The 19,970-nt window shown below is 39.2% G+C and overlaps 1 protein-coding gene and 1 non-coding gene across 2 annotated transcripts; one reads left to right on the top strand and one right to left on the bottom strand.

Moving 5' to 3' along the window:
- Positions 1 to 8,426: 8,426 nt before the first annotated feature.
- LOC133780708 (small nucleolar RNA R71) lies at positions 8,427 to 8,533 on the bottom strand. Its single transcript, XR_009869528.1, has one exon. It is a non-coding gene; the product is annotated as a small nucleolar RNA R71 (small nucleolar RNA).
- A 324-nt stretch (positions 8,534 to 8,857) lies between these two features.
- On the top strand, positions 8,858 to 12,922 carry LOC133780031 (uncharacterized). The gene is made up of 5 exons (XM_062219915.1): positions 8,858 to 9,197; positions 9,333 to 9,650; positions 9,993 to 12,012; positions 12,106 to 12,320; positions 12,414 to 12,922. The coding sequence occupies exons 1-5, from the start codon at positions 8,858 to 8,860 to the stop codon at positions 12,920 to 12,922; spliced, it is 3,402 nt and encodes a 1,133-aa protein (XP_062075899.1).
- Positions 12,923 to 19,970: the final 7,048 nt, after the last annotated feature.

Raw genomic sequence — 19,970 nt, 5'->3', positions numbered from 1 at the left:
AAACATATAAAAATCTAGAAAACTACAGTAAGACTAATAAATTAAAAATTACATAAAAACTAAATAAATTATTTAAAAACTCAAGAACTAAGCAACAATTAACATATAAAATATGGTAAAAATAACTCTATTTTGTAGAGTTATCAAATACAACATATAGTTCATCATTGTTAGGCACAGTGAGAACAGGCCCCATACTCAATCTTTACTTAAGTTCTCTGGAAGCTTACTCATAAATATCATCCCACATGAACTTTAAATCATTTCTTGTTAGCTTTGTTAAAGGCATAGCAATTCGAAAAAAATTCTCCACAAAGCAACAATAATAACCTGCTAACCCAAGAAAACTTCGAACCTCAGTAACGCTCTTTGGTCTTTCCCACTGCAAGATAGAATTTATCTTTGTAGGATCCACAATAATGCCTCCTTGATATATTACATGCCCTAAGAATTTTACCTCGGTCATCCAAAAGCCATATTTCTCTTACTTAGCATATAATTCATGGTCTCTCAAATTTTGTAACACAATTGTTAAATGTTCTGCATGGTCCTCATGTGTCTTGGAATACACAAAAATTTCATCAATAAAAACAACCACAAACTTATCCAAATATGGTCTAAAGATTCTATTCATAAGGTCCATAAATGTTGCAGGTGCATTCGTCAATCCAAATAGCATCACCAAAAACTCAAAGTGTCCATAACGCGTTCTGAAAGCAGTTAGGAATATCCTATTCCTTAATCATCAATTGATGATAGTCTAACCTCAAATAAATCTTGGAAAAACACTTTGAACCTCCGAGCTTATCAAGCAACTCATCTATCCTTGGCAAAGAATACTTGTTCTTAATTGTCATCTGATACAATTTCCTATAATTGACGCACAGTCGCAAGGTCCCATCAGCTTTCTTGGCAAACAAAACTAGAGCTCCCCATGGGGAAGTACTGTTCCTAATGTAACCTTTATCCATTAGCTCACCCAATTGCTTTTTCAATTTAGTCAACTCTGCAGGTGCCATGCGATAAGGTGTAGTAGAAATCGGTTGAGTCCCGGAATCAAATCAATGTAAAACTCATCACTCTATCAGGTGGTAGTCCTTGCAAATCCTCAGGAAATGCATATGGAAAGCCACTAACCACTGACATCCAATGAAACTTATCTAGAGTTCTAGACTCATCCTCAATTGTAAATAGACTCCCATAACACTCTAAGTTTCTTTTCCCACCTAAACATACCTTAAGGATAGGATTCTGCCTTACTGCATTCATGTTGGCTCGATATACAATGAAATCTCCACTTGGAGTTAAAAGAGTCACCCTTTTGTGTGAGCAATCTACAATGGCTTGGTACTTAGACACTCAATCCATGCCAATAATCACATCAAATTGTCTCATAAGTAACACTATCAGGTTTCCTAACAACTTATGCCCTTCAAACACAATACAAATTGATTTACATATGGTTGATACTTCAACATGCCCTCCCATAGGTACAATCAACTACAATGTAAGACTAAAAGTTTCCCAACTCAAAGCCAACATGCTAGCAAACATTAGTGATATAAAAGAATGTGATGCACTAGTATCAAATAATACATGAGCTCAATAGTGTGAGATAAGAACCCTACCATCCACAACTCCTTGCCATGTTCCTCCTTACACATCATGACCACCAAGAGCATAGGCTTGACCAGAGGATTTTCCATTTGCTTTCCTTTTTCCTTGACCATGATGGCTTGTGCTTGCACCAGAACATCCTCCTTGATTGAATCCTCTCTGACTCCTAGCAGAAATAAGAGTTTGGAAACTCTGTGAGTACCCCTGGTTGAATCCTGAACCTTGGGGCATGAACTGATGTTGATATTGGGATTGTTGCCCTAGTGCGAGTGTGAAACTATAGGATGAAGGCTAAGACCGGTTACTCCTAGGTTGTCTTGTGAAAGGAGTGGACCTAGCATAACTCCCTATGGGTCCTCCATGTGATGGTTGGAACCTCTATTGTCATTGTGGGCAATCTTTGTTCTTATGACCCTGTTGGCCACAACTGACACACCCATATGGCCCAATTCGAGTCTTTCCTGAAGATCCATTACTATTGCTACCCCTACTAAGTTGTTCTCCTTGGGATAACTGTAATGCCCTACTACCTAGGGACTGCTACGATGTGTATTTTAAACAGAGCTAAACTCGCTAACCGAGTCATTTGACCATAATCGTGTACCTAAATGTGATTAACGATTTAGGGTTAAAATTTTTAGTCAAAGATACAACGTTTCACTAAAACGTTTACTATATACATTGGGATCCCAAAATACATTTTAAAGGTTAATTACAATAAAAGAGTTACAACCAGCTGGCTTAAGCGGCAAGATAGGTTTTAACCCTAGTTCCTCTTTAAACCCTCGACCGTGGTGGTCGAGCAGCCACATATGTACACATCATCACCTAAGCTCTCCAACTCAAGGATGGTCTATGTAATAGCCCAAATTTCCTAATAAGGCTTAGGACCTTGATTAGGAGGCCAGGAGGGCCATAATTGATTAATTATGCCATTAAATGATTATATGCATGATTATGTGAGTTATATTATTATATGATGATAAATGCATGCATATGGGTCCACTTTTCATTATAAGGGCATTTTGGTAATTTGGCCCGTTGAGGGCATATTTGTATATTTTCATGCGTGTTGGTGAATTATGAATGAGGTCACATTATAATGTGGATTTGTTTGAGCTATTCGGCATGAAACGATCTTTGAATGCAAGTTAGCGGTTTGGTCATAACGGGGTTATTTCCAGGCTCGAGGTGAGTCTCGGGGTAATTTAATGATTAGTATATTACCGAGAATTCTAGGGTAATGGGATATGATTTATTAGTATTTGAGAATATTGGGAATAGTGGGAATTGGAGGACGTTAATTATAATTAACGAGATAGACAGGAAAGGACAATTTTGCCCTTGGTGGCTTAAAAAGGAAATAAATAGGTTGGGGGAATTTATGTCATTTGACCTTAGGATATGTTTTAAAAAAAAAACCAAAAAGCTGTAGAATATTAAGGCAAAAATAGGGCCTCTTCACTCACTCACTCGATCATCTCTCTCCCTATCTTTTCTTTGAATTTCTTTGGTGGAAAAGCTAGGATTTGAGAAGTTTAAGCTAGGGAATTTCTTTGGGCATTGCTAGGAAGCTCTTGAGTTCTTAAGGTAATGATTCTCCAAGCTTTGATCCTTAGTTTCCTCTGTTTTTGTTCAGCTTTTACCGAGTTTATAGTTTGATGCTAGCTGTGGGAAATCAATGAGGTTTTGAGAAAGTTTGGTTGGGTTTTGATGAGGTTGAGGTATAGATGAAGTTTTGGGATTAAACTATAAGTTTAGATGGTGTTTAGGTTGGTTTTGAAGCTTAGTATTCAAGGGAAAACGCAAGGGAGAAAGACCATAATTTTTCTGGTCTGTTAGTGGCGCCCTAGCGCCACTTCTGGAGCCCCAGTGCTAGGTAAAGGAGATCAAGGGTGCTCTCTGACTTGGGGCAATGCCCCAACGCTACCCAGGAGTGCCCCAACGCCATGTCACTTTCAGCAAGTCCCATTTTTAGGGTTTGGGAGGACTTTGGGGGCTCAGAGGATGGTTCCACTACCCCATTTGGGTGAATAGAAAGTCCCGAGAGCACGGGAGTGGTTCCGAGAGCGAGGTTTAGATTATAAACATTTTACTGATTTATTTTATTAATGGGATTTCATATTTTTTATGACTAGGTGACCGCTAAGGGACCAAAGGATTGATTGTTCTCAAATGGTCATTCTTTTATTTTTCACGCTCGAACCAGATGTAAGAAAATTGCACCCAGTATGTGACATGCATGGTTGTTAATGAGGCATGTTGAGTGCTCTATATGTGGACCTTGATTACATATTATATGCTTAGCAATCTAGCTTACTTGTGAGTGGTACTGACTTATTAGTCAGAATCGGCAATGGTGTCAGTATTGACTGTGAAGTTGTGACTTTTTAGTCAAGTTCGACAATAGTACTGAGCACTGGTCATATGGTATTGGCTTATGAGTCAAGAACGGTATTAGCATGTTTAACGCAAGCCGAAAAGATTAGATCTAATTGATTATAAGCATTATCATCATAAGCATGAAATGCTTGACCGACCTTAAGATCGATGAAAACTAAAAGCACTTGTCTAGTCTAAAGGCTAGTTACATAGAGTCAGGGCTATAAGCTCAAGTGACTATACCATCTCATGGCTAGGAGGGCGTGGGATCCCAGAGATAGACTTATTATTCATCTATACAGAGATAGACTTATCAGTCATCTATTTAGAGAGAGACTTATTAGTCAACTATTAAGAGATAGACTTATCAGTCATCTATACAAAGGTAGACTTATCAGTCATCTATTTAGAAAGTGACTCATTATTCACTTATCCATAGTGTGACTCATTAGTCACCTATTCAGAGTGTGACTCATTAGTCACCTTTCTCAGAGAGTGACTTATTAGACAATTATTCAGAGATAGACTTATCAGTCATCTACACAGAGATAGACTTATTAGTCATCTATACAGATATAGACTTATCAGTCATCTACATAAAGGTAGACTTATTAGTCATCTATACACAGTCATCTACATAAAGGTAGACTTATTATTCATCTATACAGAAAGACTTATTAGTCATCTACCTCAAAGATAGACTTATCAGTCATCTATACAGAGATAGACTCATTAGTCATCTATACATAGTGTGACTCATTAGTCACCTATACAGGGTGTGACTCATTAGTCACCCACACGAAGATTGACTCATTAGTCATCTATTCAATAAGCAGATCCCCAGAGATTAACTCATTAGTCATCTATTCAGACGCAGGACCCCGTAATCATTTATTTGGACTTGCTTGCATGCATGAGTAGGGTTATTACTGCTAGGCATGCCTATTATGATTTAGTAACATGTTATTACATGTTCATGAGCATATTGAGTTTATTTTGCTGAGCTTCGGCTCACAGGTGCTATGTGGTGCAAGTAAAGGCAAAAGAAAGCTGGATCATCCTTGAGTTGGAGAGCTTAGGTGACGATGTGTACATATGCGGCTGCTCGACCACCACGGCCGAGGGTTTGAAGAGGAACTAGGGTTAAACCCTAATTTACCACTTAGGTCGACTGGTTGTAAATATCTTATTGTAATTAACCTTTAAAATATATTTTCGAGATCTCAATGTATATAGTAAACGTTTTAATGAAACGTTGTATCTTTGACCAAAAATTTTAACCCTAAACTATTAATCACATTTAGTTATACGATTATGGTCAAATGGCTCGGTTAGCAAGTTTATCATCGTTTAAAATGAAAAATGTAACGGTCCCTGGGTAGTAGGGCGTTATAGTCTAGCTTTCATTTATCTCTACTTGCACCACATAGCACCTGTGAGCCGAAGATCAGCAAGAAAACTTAAACACATGTTCATAAGCAGTTAATATTATGTCATCAAATCATAATAAGAATGCATAGAAGTAATAACACTATTCAAGCATGTAGGAAAGTACAAATAAATGTTTATGGAGTCCTGCACCCTGCATAGATGACTAAAAAGTCTCTCTGGGGAACTGCGCTCTGCATAGATGACTAATAAGTCTCTCTGGGGTACTGCACCCTGAATAGAAGACTAATAAGTCTCTCTGGGGAACTGCTCCCTGAATAAATGACTAATAAGTCTCTCTGGGGAACTACGCCCTGAATAGATGACAAATAAGTCTCTCTGGGGTACTGCGCCCATAATAGATTACTAATAAGTCTCTTTGGGGAACTGCACCCTGAATAGATGACTAATAAGTCACTCTGGGGAACTGTGCCCTGAATAGATGACTAATAATTCTCTCTGGGGAACGACGCCCTGAATAGATGACTAATAAGCCTCTCTGGGGAACTGCGCCTTGAATAGATGACTAATAAGTCTCTCTGGGGTCCTACGCCCTAAGCCATGTGACATGTCAATCACCTGAGCCTTTTAGCCCAGGCTCTGAGTAACTAGCCTTAGGTTAGCCAAGCGCTTTAGTTTTTCTTCGACCAATAGGTTGGTTAATCATTTCATGCTCATGTTGATTAGATCTAATATTTCGGCCTGCGGTCAGAACGCTAATGCCGCTCTTGACTCATAAGTCAATTCCATATGACCAGCGCTCAGTACTATTGCCGATCATGATTGATAAGTCAAGGCTTCACGACCAATACTAAACACCATTGTCGATTCTCACAAATAAGTTAGTGTCATTCACAAGTAAGCCATGTTGTCAGACATTTATAATGCAATCAATGTCCGTATAGAGAGCACTCAACATGCCTCATCAACAGTCACCAACATAATTATAATCATGCACATTCAAACATCCAGATATTGATGAGTCTGTTTTTAGCATAGTTTTTAACATGTATTTAGGGTAAGTTTGAGTCATTTTGGTAGAGTGTTATGCGGTATTATGCTTGTTTTGGTATGTTTGCAGGAAATAGGAGAAGCAAACGTGAAGTTTGGGAAATGGCTGGAAAATCAGGTTAAATTGGGAAATTTATGCTAAAAGTTGACAAGAAGAAAGTTGAAGATTCATTTGTGAAGATAATTGTTTGTTTCGAAGTTTGGGAACAAGTTTTTGGGAAAATTCGAGGGGCTGCGGCGCTTGAATGAAGAGCTGCGGCGCAAGGAATAAGCAGAGAGGGCCATTTTCTAGAGTTTTGAAGGGCCGCAGTGCTCGCTGAAAGCAGAGAGCAGGCTGCGCAAACCCAAAGAGGCGCGGCGCGGTGCGGCGCTTGAATGCTAGGGCCGCGGAGCGTGTGTCTATACGTGGCCTGCAGAAGGGAAAAATTGTTAGATATTTTAGGGTTTCGTTTTAAATACGTTTTTAAGAGTTAATTAGGAGATTCATTCATTATTAGAGGTGTGGAGAAGTTATTAGAGACTGAGGAGAACATTGAAGACCTAGAGTTTGATTTCTTAATTTCTTCTGTATTCTTTTTTCTGGAGTTTATGTTTATATTTAATTTGATTGATTCTATTATGTTTGCATTGAAGTAATCTTGTTATTAGGGTATTAGTGGATTCTTCTTGAAACTTTTGATTTCTTACTGAAATTTTCCTGAATTTCTTTCTTCTGCTGTGGATTATTTATCTTATGCTTAATGTTTGTGAATGCTTGATCATCATTTACATGTTTATATGATTTTAACCTATACTCTGAAAAGAGAAGGATAATTATTCTATAGGTAAATAATCATAATTTTATATTAGACGAAAGTACTTCTATGAATTGTGTAGTTTAGGGATTATGTGTTTAAAGCCTGCAATATATTGATTTACCACAGAGACGTAGGAAATAATATATTGTAGATAATTATAGATCCTAACAAGACTATAATATATAATTGTAATCTGCTACCACAATAGAATTAAGAAATATTGAGAATTGGTTAGAAATCATAAATGGATGGTTGATGAAACTAAAGCCCTAGCTTTTACATCCATTGAATTAAATCAAATTGCATCTCTGCATTTCTTTAAGTGCTTAATAGTTTTCTTAATTTTTAGTAATAATTATTTTATTTATAAATCTGAAATTATTATTTAAATCAATTAGAATTAGAGGTTAATTATTGGTAATTAATAGCAGTCTTCATGGGATCGACACTTTACTTATCATATATTACTTGATTGGACCGCGTATACTTGCGTGTTAATTTTTGGAGATCAAGTTTTTGGCACCGTTGTCGGGGACTGTTTTTATTAATATCAATAAGTTAATTTTTGTTCTAATTTTGATTTGTTTTTTTATTTTTATTTTTTTTACATTTATTCGGATCAAGGTTCTTTTGTGTTTCAGGACTTGTTGGTATATGCAAAGCAATAGACAAAAACAGATTATACCAATAGATTGGGAAATTGAAAGAATGTACAGACAGAACCGGAAAATAAAAAGGAAATTGGAATTCACCATGGCTGACAATTTGGGAAATGGTGCTAATAATGGTCAAGGGGCTGCATAAATTCCAAGGGAGCAAGGGGCGCAAACATTAAGAGATTATGTACTTCCTACTGTTACAAGAGTGCATTCATGCATTAGACCTCCAACCATTGCTTCCAACAACTTTGAGATTAAGCCAGCCATCCTTCAGATGGTTCAAACAACTTTTCAGTTTGGAGGTATGCCGATGGAGGACCCTAATTTACACATAGCTAATTTTCTGGAGTTATGTGCAACGTTCAAGATGAATGGGGTGAGTGATGATGCTATAAGACTGAGGCTATTCCCATTTTCACTGAGGGATAGGGCGAAAAGTTTGTTGATATCCTTACAAGCGAATTCTATCACTACATGGGAGGAGTTAGCTCAGAAATTCCTTGCCAAGTTCTTTCCTCCAGCAAAGGCTGCAAAGTTAAGGGGTGAGATTAATAATTTTTATCAGTTGGATGGAGAGTCACTGTATGATTCTTGGGAGTGCTTTAAGGAGTTGTTAAGGAAGTGTCCACACCATGGAATAGAAAAGTGGATGTTGGTACAAAATTTTTATAATGGGTTGAATGGGACGACTAGAACAATTATAGATGCCACAGCGGGAGGTGCCTTTATGAGTAAAAGTTCTAATGAGGCATATGAGCTATTAGAGGAGATGGCTATGAATAATTATCAATGGCCAACTGAAAGGGGGCAATCAAAGAAAGTGGCTGGAATGATGGAATTGGATGCTATATCTTGACGAAGCAATTACAAAAGACTACACCCCCATCTCAAGCTCTGCAAGTTCAAAACCTTTGTGAAGTGTGTGGTACAACCCATCAACCAAACCAATGCCCTGCTATAGACATGAATAACATGCCCATGGAAGAAGTCCAAGCAATAGGAAATTACCAAAGGCAACCTAATAATCCCCATTCCATGACCTACACCCCAGCTTGGAAGAACCATCCAAATTTTTCCTGGTCTAACAATCAAAACACTCTCCAACCTTATCCTCCACCTCAGCCACCAAATCAACCTACCATAAATAGGCCACCTTATCCACAGCAATATGCACACCAAAATCCTCCACCTGGCTATTATCAACCACAAAATAGACCACCTCCTCAAATGTCAATGAAACCAGCTGAAACCCAACCTGATGTACTTAACCAATTCATGACTGAAACTAGGGCATCCATAAGAAGTTTGGAGACTCAAATAGGGCAATTGGCTACATTAATGACTAATAGAGCTCAAGGAAATTTGCCTAGCACTACAGAAGTTAATCCTAAAGAACAGTGCCAAGCTATTACTTTGAGGAGTGGAACAAGATATGAAGGGCTAAAGAAGAGTCAGTCAGAAGAAGAAGAGAAGAAGTTGGATGATAAAAAGGTTACTGAAGACCTTAAGGAAGAAGAGGAGACCCCACCTGTAAATATTGAGCATCATGTTAGAGTTCCATATCCACAAAGACTTCGCAAGCATAATTTGGATAAGCAGTTTGCAAAGTTTTTAGAGGTGTTCAAGAAGCTACATATAAATATACCATTCGCAGAAGCATTAGAACATATTCCTAGCTATGTAAAGTTTATGAAGGAGATTATCTCTAATAAGAGAAAGATGGGCGATTATGAAACAGTGGCGTTAACAGAAGAATGTAGTGCGATTTTGCAAAGAAAGCTTCCTCAAAAGTTATGAGATCCTGGGAGTTTTACCATTCCATGCACTATTGGGGAGTTTGAATGTAAGCATGCACTTTGTGATTTGGGGGCGAGTATTAATTTAATGCCTTTGTCGATATTCCGTAGGCTTGGTTTGGGTGAAGCTAGGCCAACCACAGTAACATTACAACTGGCTGATAGATCTGTAAAGCATCCACGTGGTATTATAGAAGATGTATTCGTAAAGGTGGATAAATTCATATTTCCAGCAGATTTTATAGTTCTTGATATGGAGGAGGATGAGAATGTTCCTCTTATTTTGGGGAGACCATTTTTAGCAACTGGGCAAGCATTGATAGATGTGCAAAAGGGAGAGTTGAAGCTGAGAGTTCAAGGGGAGGAAGTAGTATTTAACGTGTTTAAGGCTATGACTTATCCTAAAGCAAGTGATAGTTGTTTCTCAGTTGATGTGGTCGAAGAAGTAGTAGAAAGAAAAAAATTAAGTGAGGATCCTCTTGAGTTGAGTCTTACAGTTGATGATGTAGATGGTGAGGAAAATGAAGTAGTGATGGGTTATTTAAAGTGGATAAAATCAGCTGAGCCATGGAAGCATAAGAAATTTGAAGAATTGGGTACAGGACTAGACAGACCATTACCATCGATTTTGAAGCCACCTGTGTTAGAATTGAAAGTTTTACCAGACCATCTCCGTTATGCTTATCTTGGGGAAAAAGAGACTCTTCCAGTTATAGTTTCATCATTTCTTTCGGAAGTAGAGGAGGAGAAGTTTTTGAGGGTGTTACGAGCTCATAAAACTACTATAGGATGGACTCTGGCTGATATAAGAGGAATTAGCCCATCAACAGTTATGCAAAGAATTCTTATGGAAGATAAGGCGAAACCGACTATTGATGCTCAAAGAAGACTTAATCCAACAATGAAGGAAGTGGTGAGGAAAGAGATTTTGAAGTGGTTGGATGTTGGAGTGATTTACCCTATTTCTGATAGTGCTTGGGTAAGTCCAATGCAAGTAGTACCGAAAAAGGGGGGTATGACGGTGGTGAAGAATGAAAGCAATGAACTGATTCCAACTAGGACTGTGACGGGTTGGAGAATATGTATTGATTATCATAAGTTGAATAAGGCAACGAGGAAAGATCATTTTCCTTTGCCTTTTATTGATCATATGTTGGATAGGTTGGCGGGGCATAACTACTATTGTTTTTTAGACGGGTACTCAAGCTATCACCAGATCGTAATTGCACCGGAGGATCAAGAAAAGACAACGTTTACATGTCCTTATGGGACTTTTACTTTTCGAAGGATTCCATTCGGGTTATGTAATGCACCAGCCATGTGTCAATGGTGTATGATGGCAATATTCTCTGACATGGTTGAAAAGTGGATTGAAATCTTTATGGATGATTTTTCGGTGTATGGGTCCTCTTTTGACACGTGTTTGACTAATTTGGAGATGGTGTTGAGAAGGTGTGAGGAGTCGCATTTGGTGCTTAATTGGGAAAAGTGCCACTTTATGGTTAATGAAGGAATTGTATTGGGGCACAAAATTTCTAAGAAAGGAATTGAAGTGGATTGGGCCAAGATTTCTACTATAGAGAATTTGCCACCTCCAATTGCAGTTAAGGGAGTGAGGAGTTTCTTGGGCCATGCAGGGTTTTATCGGAGATTTATTAAAGACTTCTCTAAGATCTCAAAGTCGCTGTCTACCTTGTTAATGAACGGGGTTCCTTTTGATTTTAATGACGAGTGTTTGATTGCTTTCAAGACTCTCAAGGAGAAGCTCATTTCAGCGCCGATAGTGTGTACACCTAATTGGGACCTTCCGTTTGAGCTTATGTGCGACACTAGTGATTATGTGGTTGGAGCAGTTCTTGGGCAGCGAGTGGATAAGGTATTTCGAACTGTATACTATGCTAGTCGAACTTTGAATGATGCTCAACTAAATTATGCAACAATAGAAAAAGAAATTCTAGCCATAGTTTATGCTTTCGAAAAGTTCCGTCCATATTTGATTAGAAATAAGGTGGTTGTCTATACGGATCATTCAGCAATAAAGTATCTTATGACTAAGAAAGACTCCAAGCCTCGTCTTATTCGGTGGATTTTGTTATTACAAGAATTTGATGTGGAAATTAAGGATAAGAAAGGTACTGAGAATTTGGTGGCTGATCATTTGTCTCGTTTAGAGGTTGAGGAAAATTCTCTTAATAAAGATGTTCAGATTAATGATGCTTTTCCGGATGAGCAGTTGTTTGAAGTGAATGTTTGCGAGGTTCCATGGTTTGCAGATTACGTTAATTATTTGGCTGCTAAGGTTATACCTCCTGAGATGACAAGGCAACAATTAAAGAAATTTTATTTGGAGGTGAATCATTATTTTTGGGAGGAGCCTATTTTGTATAAGCATTTCCCAGATCAAGTTATTTGAAGATGTGTGCCCGAAGAGGAGATGTTGTCAATCTTAACTCACTGTCATAGTTTGCATTGTGGCAATCATTTTTGCGGAACAAGAACAGCAGCGAAGGTTTTACAAAGTGGGTTTTACTGGCCTACATTATTTAAGGATGCTAATGATTTTGTCAAAAGTTGTGATCGTTGTCAACGAACTAGGAATATATCAAGAAGAGATCAAATGTCGATGACTAGTATTTTGGAAGTTGAGCTATTTGACGTATGGGGGATAGATTTTATGGGACCTTTCCCATCATCGTATAATAACAAATATATTTTGCTTACAGCGGATTATGTTTCTAAATGGGTAGAAGTCGCAGCCACTCCTACTTGTGATGGGAAGGAAGTTATTAAATTCCTTCATAAAAATATCTTTACTCGATTTGGTACTCCAAGAGCTATTATTAGTGATCGGGGAAGTCATTTTTGCAATAAGTGGTTCGCTGCTCTTTGTACTCGCTATGGTGTTCGTCATCGAAAGGCGTTATTCTATCACCCAATTGCAAATGGCCAAGCTAAAGTATCAAATAGGGAAATAAAAGGTATTTTGGAAAAGACAGTAAATACTTCAAGGAAGGATTGGTTGAAAAAGCTCGATGATTCACTTTGGGCTTATCGCACGGCATTTAAAACTCTGATTGGTATGTCACCATATCGATTGGTGTTTGGTAAGGCTTGTCATCTACCGGTGGAACTGGAGCATAGAGCTTATTGGGCTGTGAAAAAGTTAAATGTTGATCTCTTCATGGCGAGGCAGAATAGGCTTATGGAGTTAAATGAGCTTGAGGAATTTTGAAATAAAGCTTATGAGAATGCGAAGATATATAAGGAGAAGTCGAAGGCTTTTCATGATAAGAGAATATTAAGGAAGGATTTTCAACCAGGGGATAAAGTATTTCTCTTTAATTCCAGGGTTAAACTTTTTCTTTGTAAATTGAAGTCGCGATGGTCAGGACCGTACACGGTAGTTGTCTCACTTCCTTATGGAGCAGTGCAAGTTCATAGTGAGAAGACGGGAGATTTTAAGGTGAACGGTCAGAGATTGAAGCATTACTTGGAGGGTCCGGTGGAGACATGCAAGTCCGTGGTCGAGTTGGAACTGATTTGATCTGAAACTAAAGCAGCGTCCGGCTAAATGACGTTAACGACAGCGCTCTTAGGAGGCATTCCTATGTTTATTTTTAATTTTCATTTCAGTTAATTTGTAAAAAGTATGAACAATTTTTAGTTTTTATTTTTTTTAGTTATGGTTGGACATATTTTTTTTTTAGTTTTTATTTCTTTTAGTATTTTTGAATGTAATATAACCGTGGAAATCGTGAAAACTATTAAAAAATAAAAATGATGAAAATCTTGAAGTCTGAAGAGAGGGTTGTGGCGCATGGAACAAGAGCCGCGACCCTTGAAGAAAAATAGAGAAGGCGGCTCGGGATGCAGCAAGTGTCGCGGCGCAGATGGGAAGTGCCGCGGCACCTGAAAATGTACCCAGAAAAAAATTTGGGATGCGCCGCAGCGCTTGAAGGAGCGCGCTGTAACGACCCGAATTTGCTAATCGGGCTTAAGGCCTTGATTAGTGTGCCTGGAGGGAAATAAGTGATTTATTACGCTTTAATGTGAATATAAGATAGTGATGCATGTTTAGTGAGTTAAATGCGCATGTGGGCCCCGTCTGGATATTAGGGGCATGAATGTGATATATGTTATATATATGTGAAATGTCTGTGCAGCACGATCCGAGACAGTCCTGGGGAGCGGTTGGCCAGAGGGTCACAATGGGGTTGAGACTCCGACTCGGGGCGAGTCGAGGGGTAATTTGGGTATTAGGGGTGTTATGGGATTATTGTAGCATGAAAATAAATATTTGGAGATATATTTGAGGATAGAATGTCTAGGCGGGAATATTGGGGAAATTTACCATTTTGCCCTCGGGGACGTTTTGGTACCCCGAGCTTTGAGGTAACCCTTTAGACTTAAGTCAAATAAAACAAAAAGGGCAAATATGTAGAAGCTTTGGGAACCGACTTAAGTCTCTGTTTTTTAGTTAAGGATAGCATCACTTACCATTCTCATCTCTCTCTCTCTTTCACTCTCTAAGAAACAACTCAAAGGAATTTGGTGCAAGTTAGTTTAAGCAAGGATTTGGGCTAAGGAAACTTGGGAGCTTGAAGCTTGGGGAATTGAAGATCAACTTCAAGGATTGATTTCAGCAAGAGGGTAAGTTTTAATCATAGGATTATGCTTTAGTTTGCTACTGGTTTGTAAGAGTTGCAAGCTAGTTAAGTTTGATAAGTTCTTGGGTATTCTAGTTGGATTTTTGTAGTAGACTTTGATGGATTTTGATGTTGTTACTGAGTTATTATTGAGTTGGAATATATGTGTTTAATACCTGGGTTAGATAGGTGAGTTTTGGTGAGGATTGGCTTGAAGAAGAGGGAGTAAATTGAAGAATAATTATGGGTTCAGCGGGGAGCATCGCGGCCCTAGGAGGGGTGTGCCACGGCCCACATGCACGCGCAACCATGGGAGGCTGAGGGAATTTGAGCGCGCCGTGGCCCGCGTGGTGGTCAGTGGAGAGCTAGCCTCTGTTTTGAGGCTAGCCGCAGCTCTAGTGGGAGGGGCTGCGGCCCTTAGTGTCAGTGAGGATTTTAATGATATTTTTGACTTGGGAACTTAAAGGGTAAGGCTCAGGATGGATTTTATCATTCGGATTGATAGAATTCAAGATCCCAGAGGTTAGAGTTACGGTTTGGAGTTATTTTTTGGGTTGGAATTTGATGGTCGAATATTGTTATGTGTTGTGACTAGGATTTCGACGAGGCTCACGTTAGTGGACTGTGCTCAGGACATCGGTGCTCGGAAAGCTCGAAACTCAGGTAAGAGAACCCTTGTTCCCATAGAGCTTGTGTGCAGGGCTGAGCCCAATGTGTTTGAATGAGCTAGTATGCAGGGCTGAGCCCAGTGTGATTGAATGGATTAATATGCAGGGCTGAGCCCAATATGTTAGAACTGCGGGGCGTAGCCCTTTATCTGATTATGCTAGAATTCTATGTATGCTTGTTATACTTTGTGAATTATGATGTGAATGGTCAGCTTGGGCCGGGAACGGTGTAGACCGAGAACGGCGAAGGTCCGGGAACGGCGTTGGGCACATTGAGTGCAAGGCCGAGAACGACAAAGGGGCCGGGAGCAGCGCTGAGCACGTGGAGTGCGATTTGCCAGGGCGAGTCCCCAGAAGGATACCTGTGATATCCTCATGGCATGGTCCGCGAATCCAGGGCTTGGTAAATGCTTGGGACGGCTAGGCCGTACATGTTTAGCCATTGGTGGCACGTCTATATGTTTGATATATGTGTTGCATATGTTATCTGCTTGTGGGTTCTCTTGCTGGGCTTCGACTCATAGATGCTCTATGGTGCAGGTAAAAGGGTACAGAAGTGATCCACCAACCATGAGTACAGCAGGCGTGAGGCCGCGTGTACATGTTCGGCCAGCCTAGCCACCACGGCCAGAGGATTTTGGGAGATGCTTGTAGATAAACTCTGGTTTTTTCGTCTAGTCGACTTGGTTTAATTAATATGTTGAAAACATTCCTAAACTGTATTTTGGGATCCCAAGTGTAAACCCTTCTATGATCTTCTATGGAAATTAATATTTCTAAGGTTTTTCCTCTATTTATAGCTTAATTACACTGTTTGATCTAAGACCTCGATTAGCGAGATGAAAGCACGTTTTTAAACTCACTTAGTAACGGCTCTAAGGAAGTAGGGCGTTACAACTTGGTATCAGAGCGAGCCAAGGTTATTGGTTCTGGAGATTAACCGAACATGTACACACGCAGTCAGTGACAGGCTTAACTCAGGGTTGGTTGGTAAGATTGGTTAATATGTCTGAATATGTATTTGAATGCCCTGTTTGCCTGTTTATCTTGTATAGAGCATGATGAATGAATTAACATATGCATGAGGTACTAATAGGGCCTGGCCCTTGACTATTTCTTGTTGCATGATGAGATTAGGGTATGCTGGATAGTGTTGCTAATGCATGTGGATGAATGTTGGAATAATGGTTTGCATACTGAGTGTGTTTGGTTAACTACCTAAATTGAGAATCCATATGTAATATTTGTTTATTGGCCTGTAAGGGGCATAGTGAAGTATGAGTATACTTAGTTGTGGTATAATTGGGTAATTAAATGTTTGCTATTGTGGATTTGGCTTAATATGCTTTATGTGTGTATGAATATTGTGATTTTTGGACCTAGATGTGGTTTGATTCAGAAGTGTGAACCTCAAGGTAGAGAAGTTTAGTTAGCAGTGGTGGATGAGCTCAGATTGTTTGCATTCGGGACGGTTAAGTAGACCTGGTATCGTAATATGGGAAAGTTGCAGATGATAATTGGGGTTGGAAACTCCATCTACCCTGAAAGTCCGTAGATGTCCGCTAGAATTTGAGTAAATGGTAATAGTACAGTATAAGGATACAGACAGATAAAGAATAGTAACTGGAAGGCTTAAGAAGTGCTAACCTCTGGTTGGAGAGGAAAGTTTGGGTTGCCGGGGAATTGTTTAGTGAACGGACAAAGCTAACTTCATTCTTGGTTATATGGAGGTGAAAGGTCATAACTAAAGGATTGTGCTAAGTATTTGTGACGGGAGGACACTAGGAAGTGGTGTTCAGGTTGAGATATTGGCATGATGAGTTGGAAAGAACTCAAATGAGGATTTGAGAAAATAAGCGATAAGGACGAGGAGATTAATAAATCTATGAGCTCGACTTGGAATGATAAGGCAATGACAACCTGTGCTAGTGAGTGTTAAGAGTTGGAAACCTCACTTTGGAGATTTATGCAAGTGGTGGTGGTTGGAAATAATGACCCATGTAAGGATTAAATTATGGAATGGTCCAGGGTGTTAGGGCCGCTTCAGTGTATTAGATCTTCGATGGTACTTGAGTGGCAAAGAGAGCCATGTTATTTGAGATCTGTGGAATGAGGTGAAGAGCATAAGTGCTATTGGGCAAGGGATGTGAAAGACAGTGTCTCTATTGGTAGAATTCAGTAAGGGCAAATTCTCAGTTTTTGAGGTAAGAGGAACCCCAGACAGTGCTAGGCACCTGATTTATGATTGAAAAGATAGGTGTAAGATAGTGACAGGAACCAGGGAGGTTATTAGTTTGCACCTGAGGGAGAGGATGCCACCTGAGAGGATGTCGGGTGAGGGCACGATCTCTAAGGGAAATGATTCGGTATGTCAAGATGGATTTTTCGTGGTAAGGAAACGAAAAATTAGAATGCCTCGCTGCACTTGAAGTTTGAGGCTGATTCCTCGAAGATGAGTACTTAATTGGATATTTTATGTTTTAATAATGTTACGAGCTAGAGGAACTCAGTGTTGAGAATGTTCTGAGAGAGAGAGTTGTACCTAGAGAGTTTGCCTCAAGGGTGCTATGTGAGAAGCTGAGGGTAAGAGCATTTATTGAGGAGGAATAAGGAATTTCTAGCAGATGAATTAGGATGCAAGTAATTAAGAAGTTCATAGTGGGAGTAGTAAAGTTCATCTTAAGAAAGCCGCAGCATGAGGCGGAGTGGAAGTGGGTCTGCTAAGAGAAAACCATGGATTTTAAGGGGTATCATTTCGAGTACTTTAATTGGACTGAATGGAAGCTGAGCTAATCAGTGGGAAACTTGTATAGGTATAAGGAAAGATTGGGGTTATTATAGAGTCGGGCTACAGGTAGATTTGGTATCATAAATGTTGTGGAAGATGGCACTGGCAGACAGAAAGAACTACCTAAAGCAATTAAAGAAATGTGATTTTGGGTTAGTCAGAGTATTATATTGCGAGGATTGTTGGTGTCAACGGTTAGGAATGAAAGGTTGGATGTTGGGTACAAGGTGGGACAATGTCTCCAGGAGTTGATCTACGACCTGGTTATTACCAGCAGAAAATCAAAGAAAGAGACATTTCAGGAGTTCTTATTTTGTACTAAGTAAGGTGTGAGGGGTTGGTAACAAAGGGTCTAAAATGGTTCAAGCTACAGCGGCACAGGTAAGTTCTTAAGTAGAGAATATCGGAATGGTATGAGCAAGTCTCCTTCAAGTTCACGAGCGGTATATATGGACTACCTCATAGGCAAGATTCTACGAAGTGTCAGTTTGGGTCATTGGGAGTACTCAGAGGAGAGCTACAAGAAGAAAGGACAAGTATGAGGAGGTTTGATCTGAAGTCACGAAGAAGTTAATGAAGAGCGTCTGAAGAACAGAAAGCATAACAAGGCTGGCAAGCGCGTTATTTATTGCTTAGGTATCTCCGCAGACAACTACATCAGAGATGGGAAGAACAGTAAAACTTGGGGTTAGATAGAATGAATGGTGTCAAATCATAATCCAGAAGACAAGGCAAGAGTGGATTGGTATCTGGTGATGCCAAACGCATGTGTGTGATGTGGTTAAGAATAGAGTGATGGCATAAAGGATCTGATCTATGGTGAGAGTATGAAACCTCGGGGATGCGCCACAGGTTGGGCACACCCAGGCTTAGATTGGCGCGATGATGGGTCGAACCTCGCGGGAGATGAAAGAATGGAACATGGTTGATATACTTGGAATGTTAAGTTGACAGTTATGCATAGTGATGAGTCTAGTTTTTATTATGTTTTGGTGATGTTTTTAGTAGTCTTTTATTTTGTTTTTCCTTGTTTTAGCGCGGATTTATGCTTTGTTTGGTTGTTTTTGTGAATATCAAGAAGAATTGAGCATGTGGAAGAAAATGTCAAAGAAAGGGAAGAAATAACCGAGTTTTCCATCATATTTTGATCAAGAATGGTTCTCAACACAATTTGGAAGTGTTGGTGAAATTTTGGGATGAAAACTTGAAGAAATGAGTTTTCCCTTAAGAGCCACGGCATGAGCAAAAGGGAGCTGCGGCTAGGTGGGAAACAGAAGCATTGTTTTTCAGGAAGTCTTCGGGCCGCGGCATGGCTAGATAGAGCCGCGACATAGATGGGTACTCTGCCCAGAATTCGTCGATGCGGGCCGCGGCATGGCTTCAGAGAGCCGCGGCATGAAAAGGACCTCCTGCCCAGAATCTGTGATACGGGCCGCGGCATAGTGCATGTAGAGCCGCGGCCCGCTTCTTTAATTTTTGAAATCTTAGGTTTTAAGATTTCGAAAAGGAGAGGAATAGGGGGGTACGGACGAAGGAGGAGTTCTGGTTTTGAAGGCTCAAGCTTAGAGTATTTTTACATGTTTTTCTTCCTGATGTTATCTTTAATTTCTGTTGTGATTAGCACTATGACTATAAGCTAATTTTCTGTTTAGGATGTTCAATTGAATCTCTTGAATTTCTGTTATGACCTAATGCAATTTTAATTTCCTCTTCTTCAATCTTCTTCAATTCCATATAATCTGTTCTTATAGAGTGATTATTGATTGGCCATCTTTAGTCACATTCATATGTTTTTAAGTCAAAATCTGAGAAGTGAGATTTAATTATGCTTTGGTTATATTGGACATAATTTTGATTTAGAACGAAAGTATCTGAATTAATTGTGTAACTGTTATTAAGTTGTGGAATCTAATGCTACCTTTGTGGTTCAATTTACCATAGAAATATAGGAAATTGTCACCTAGGTTGAGTTTATAATTCATAGTATAATTATAGGCTGTTGTTTCAACTTGTCAATTGAATTAGGTAAAAAAATAAGAAGAACTCATACTTTGCATTAGGGAATAATAGGAAGGATAGTTGATGAGATTGAATATCCTAATTGTTTCTCAGTGATTAAATTAAAAGTTTTACTATTAGTTATTATTCTATTTAATTGTCGATTATTATTTTTGCACT

This window comes from Humulus lupulus, chromosome 5 (assembly GCF_963169125.1).
Source record: "Humulus lupulus chromosome 5, drHumLupu1.1, whole genome shotgun sequence".
Taxonomy (NCBI): domain Eukaryota; kingdom Viridiplantae; phylum Streptophyta; class Magnoliopsida; order Rosales; family Cannabaceae; genus Humulus; species Humulus lupulus.
The sequence above is the reverse complement of the archived record's forward strand: the minus strand, read 5'-3'. Positions and strand labels throughout refer to the sequence as shown.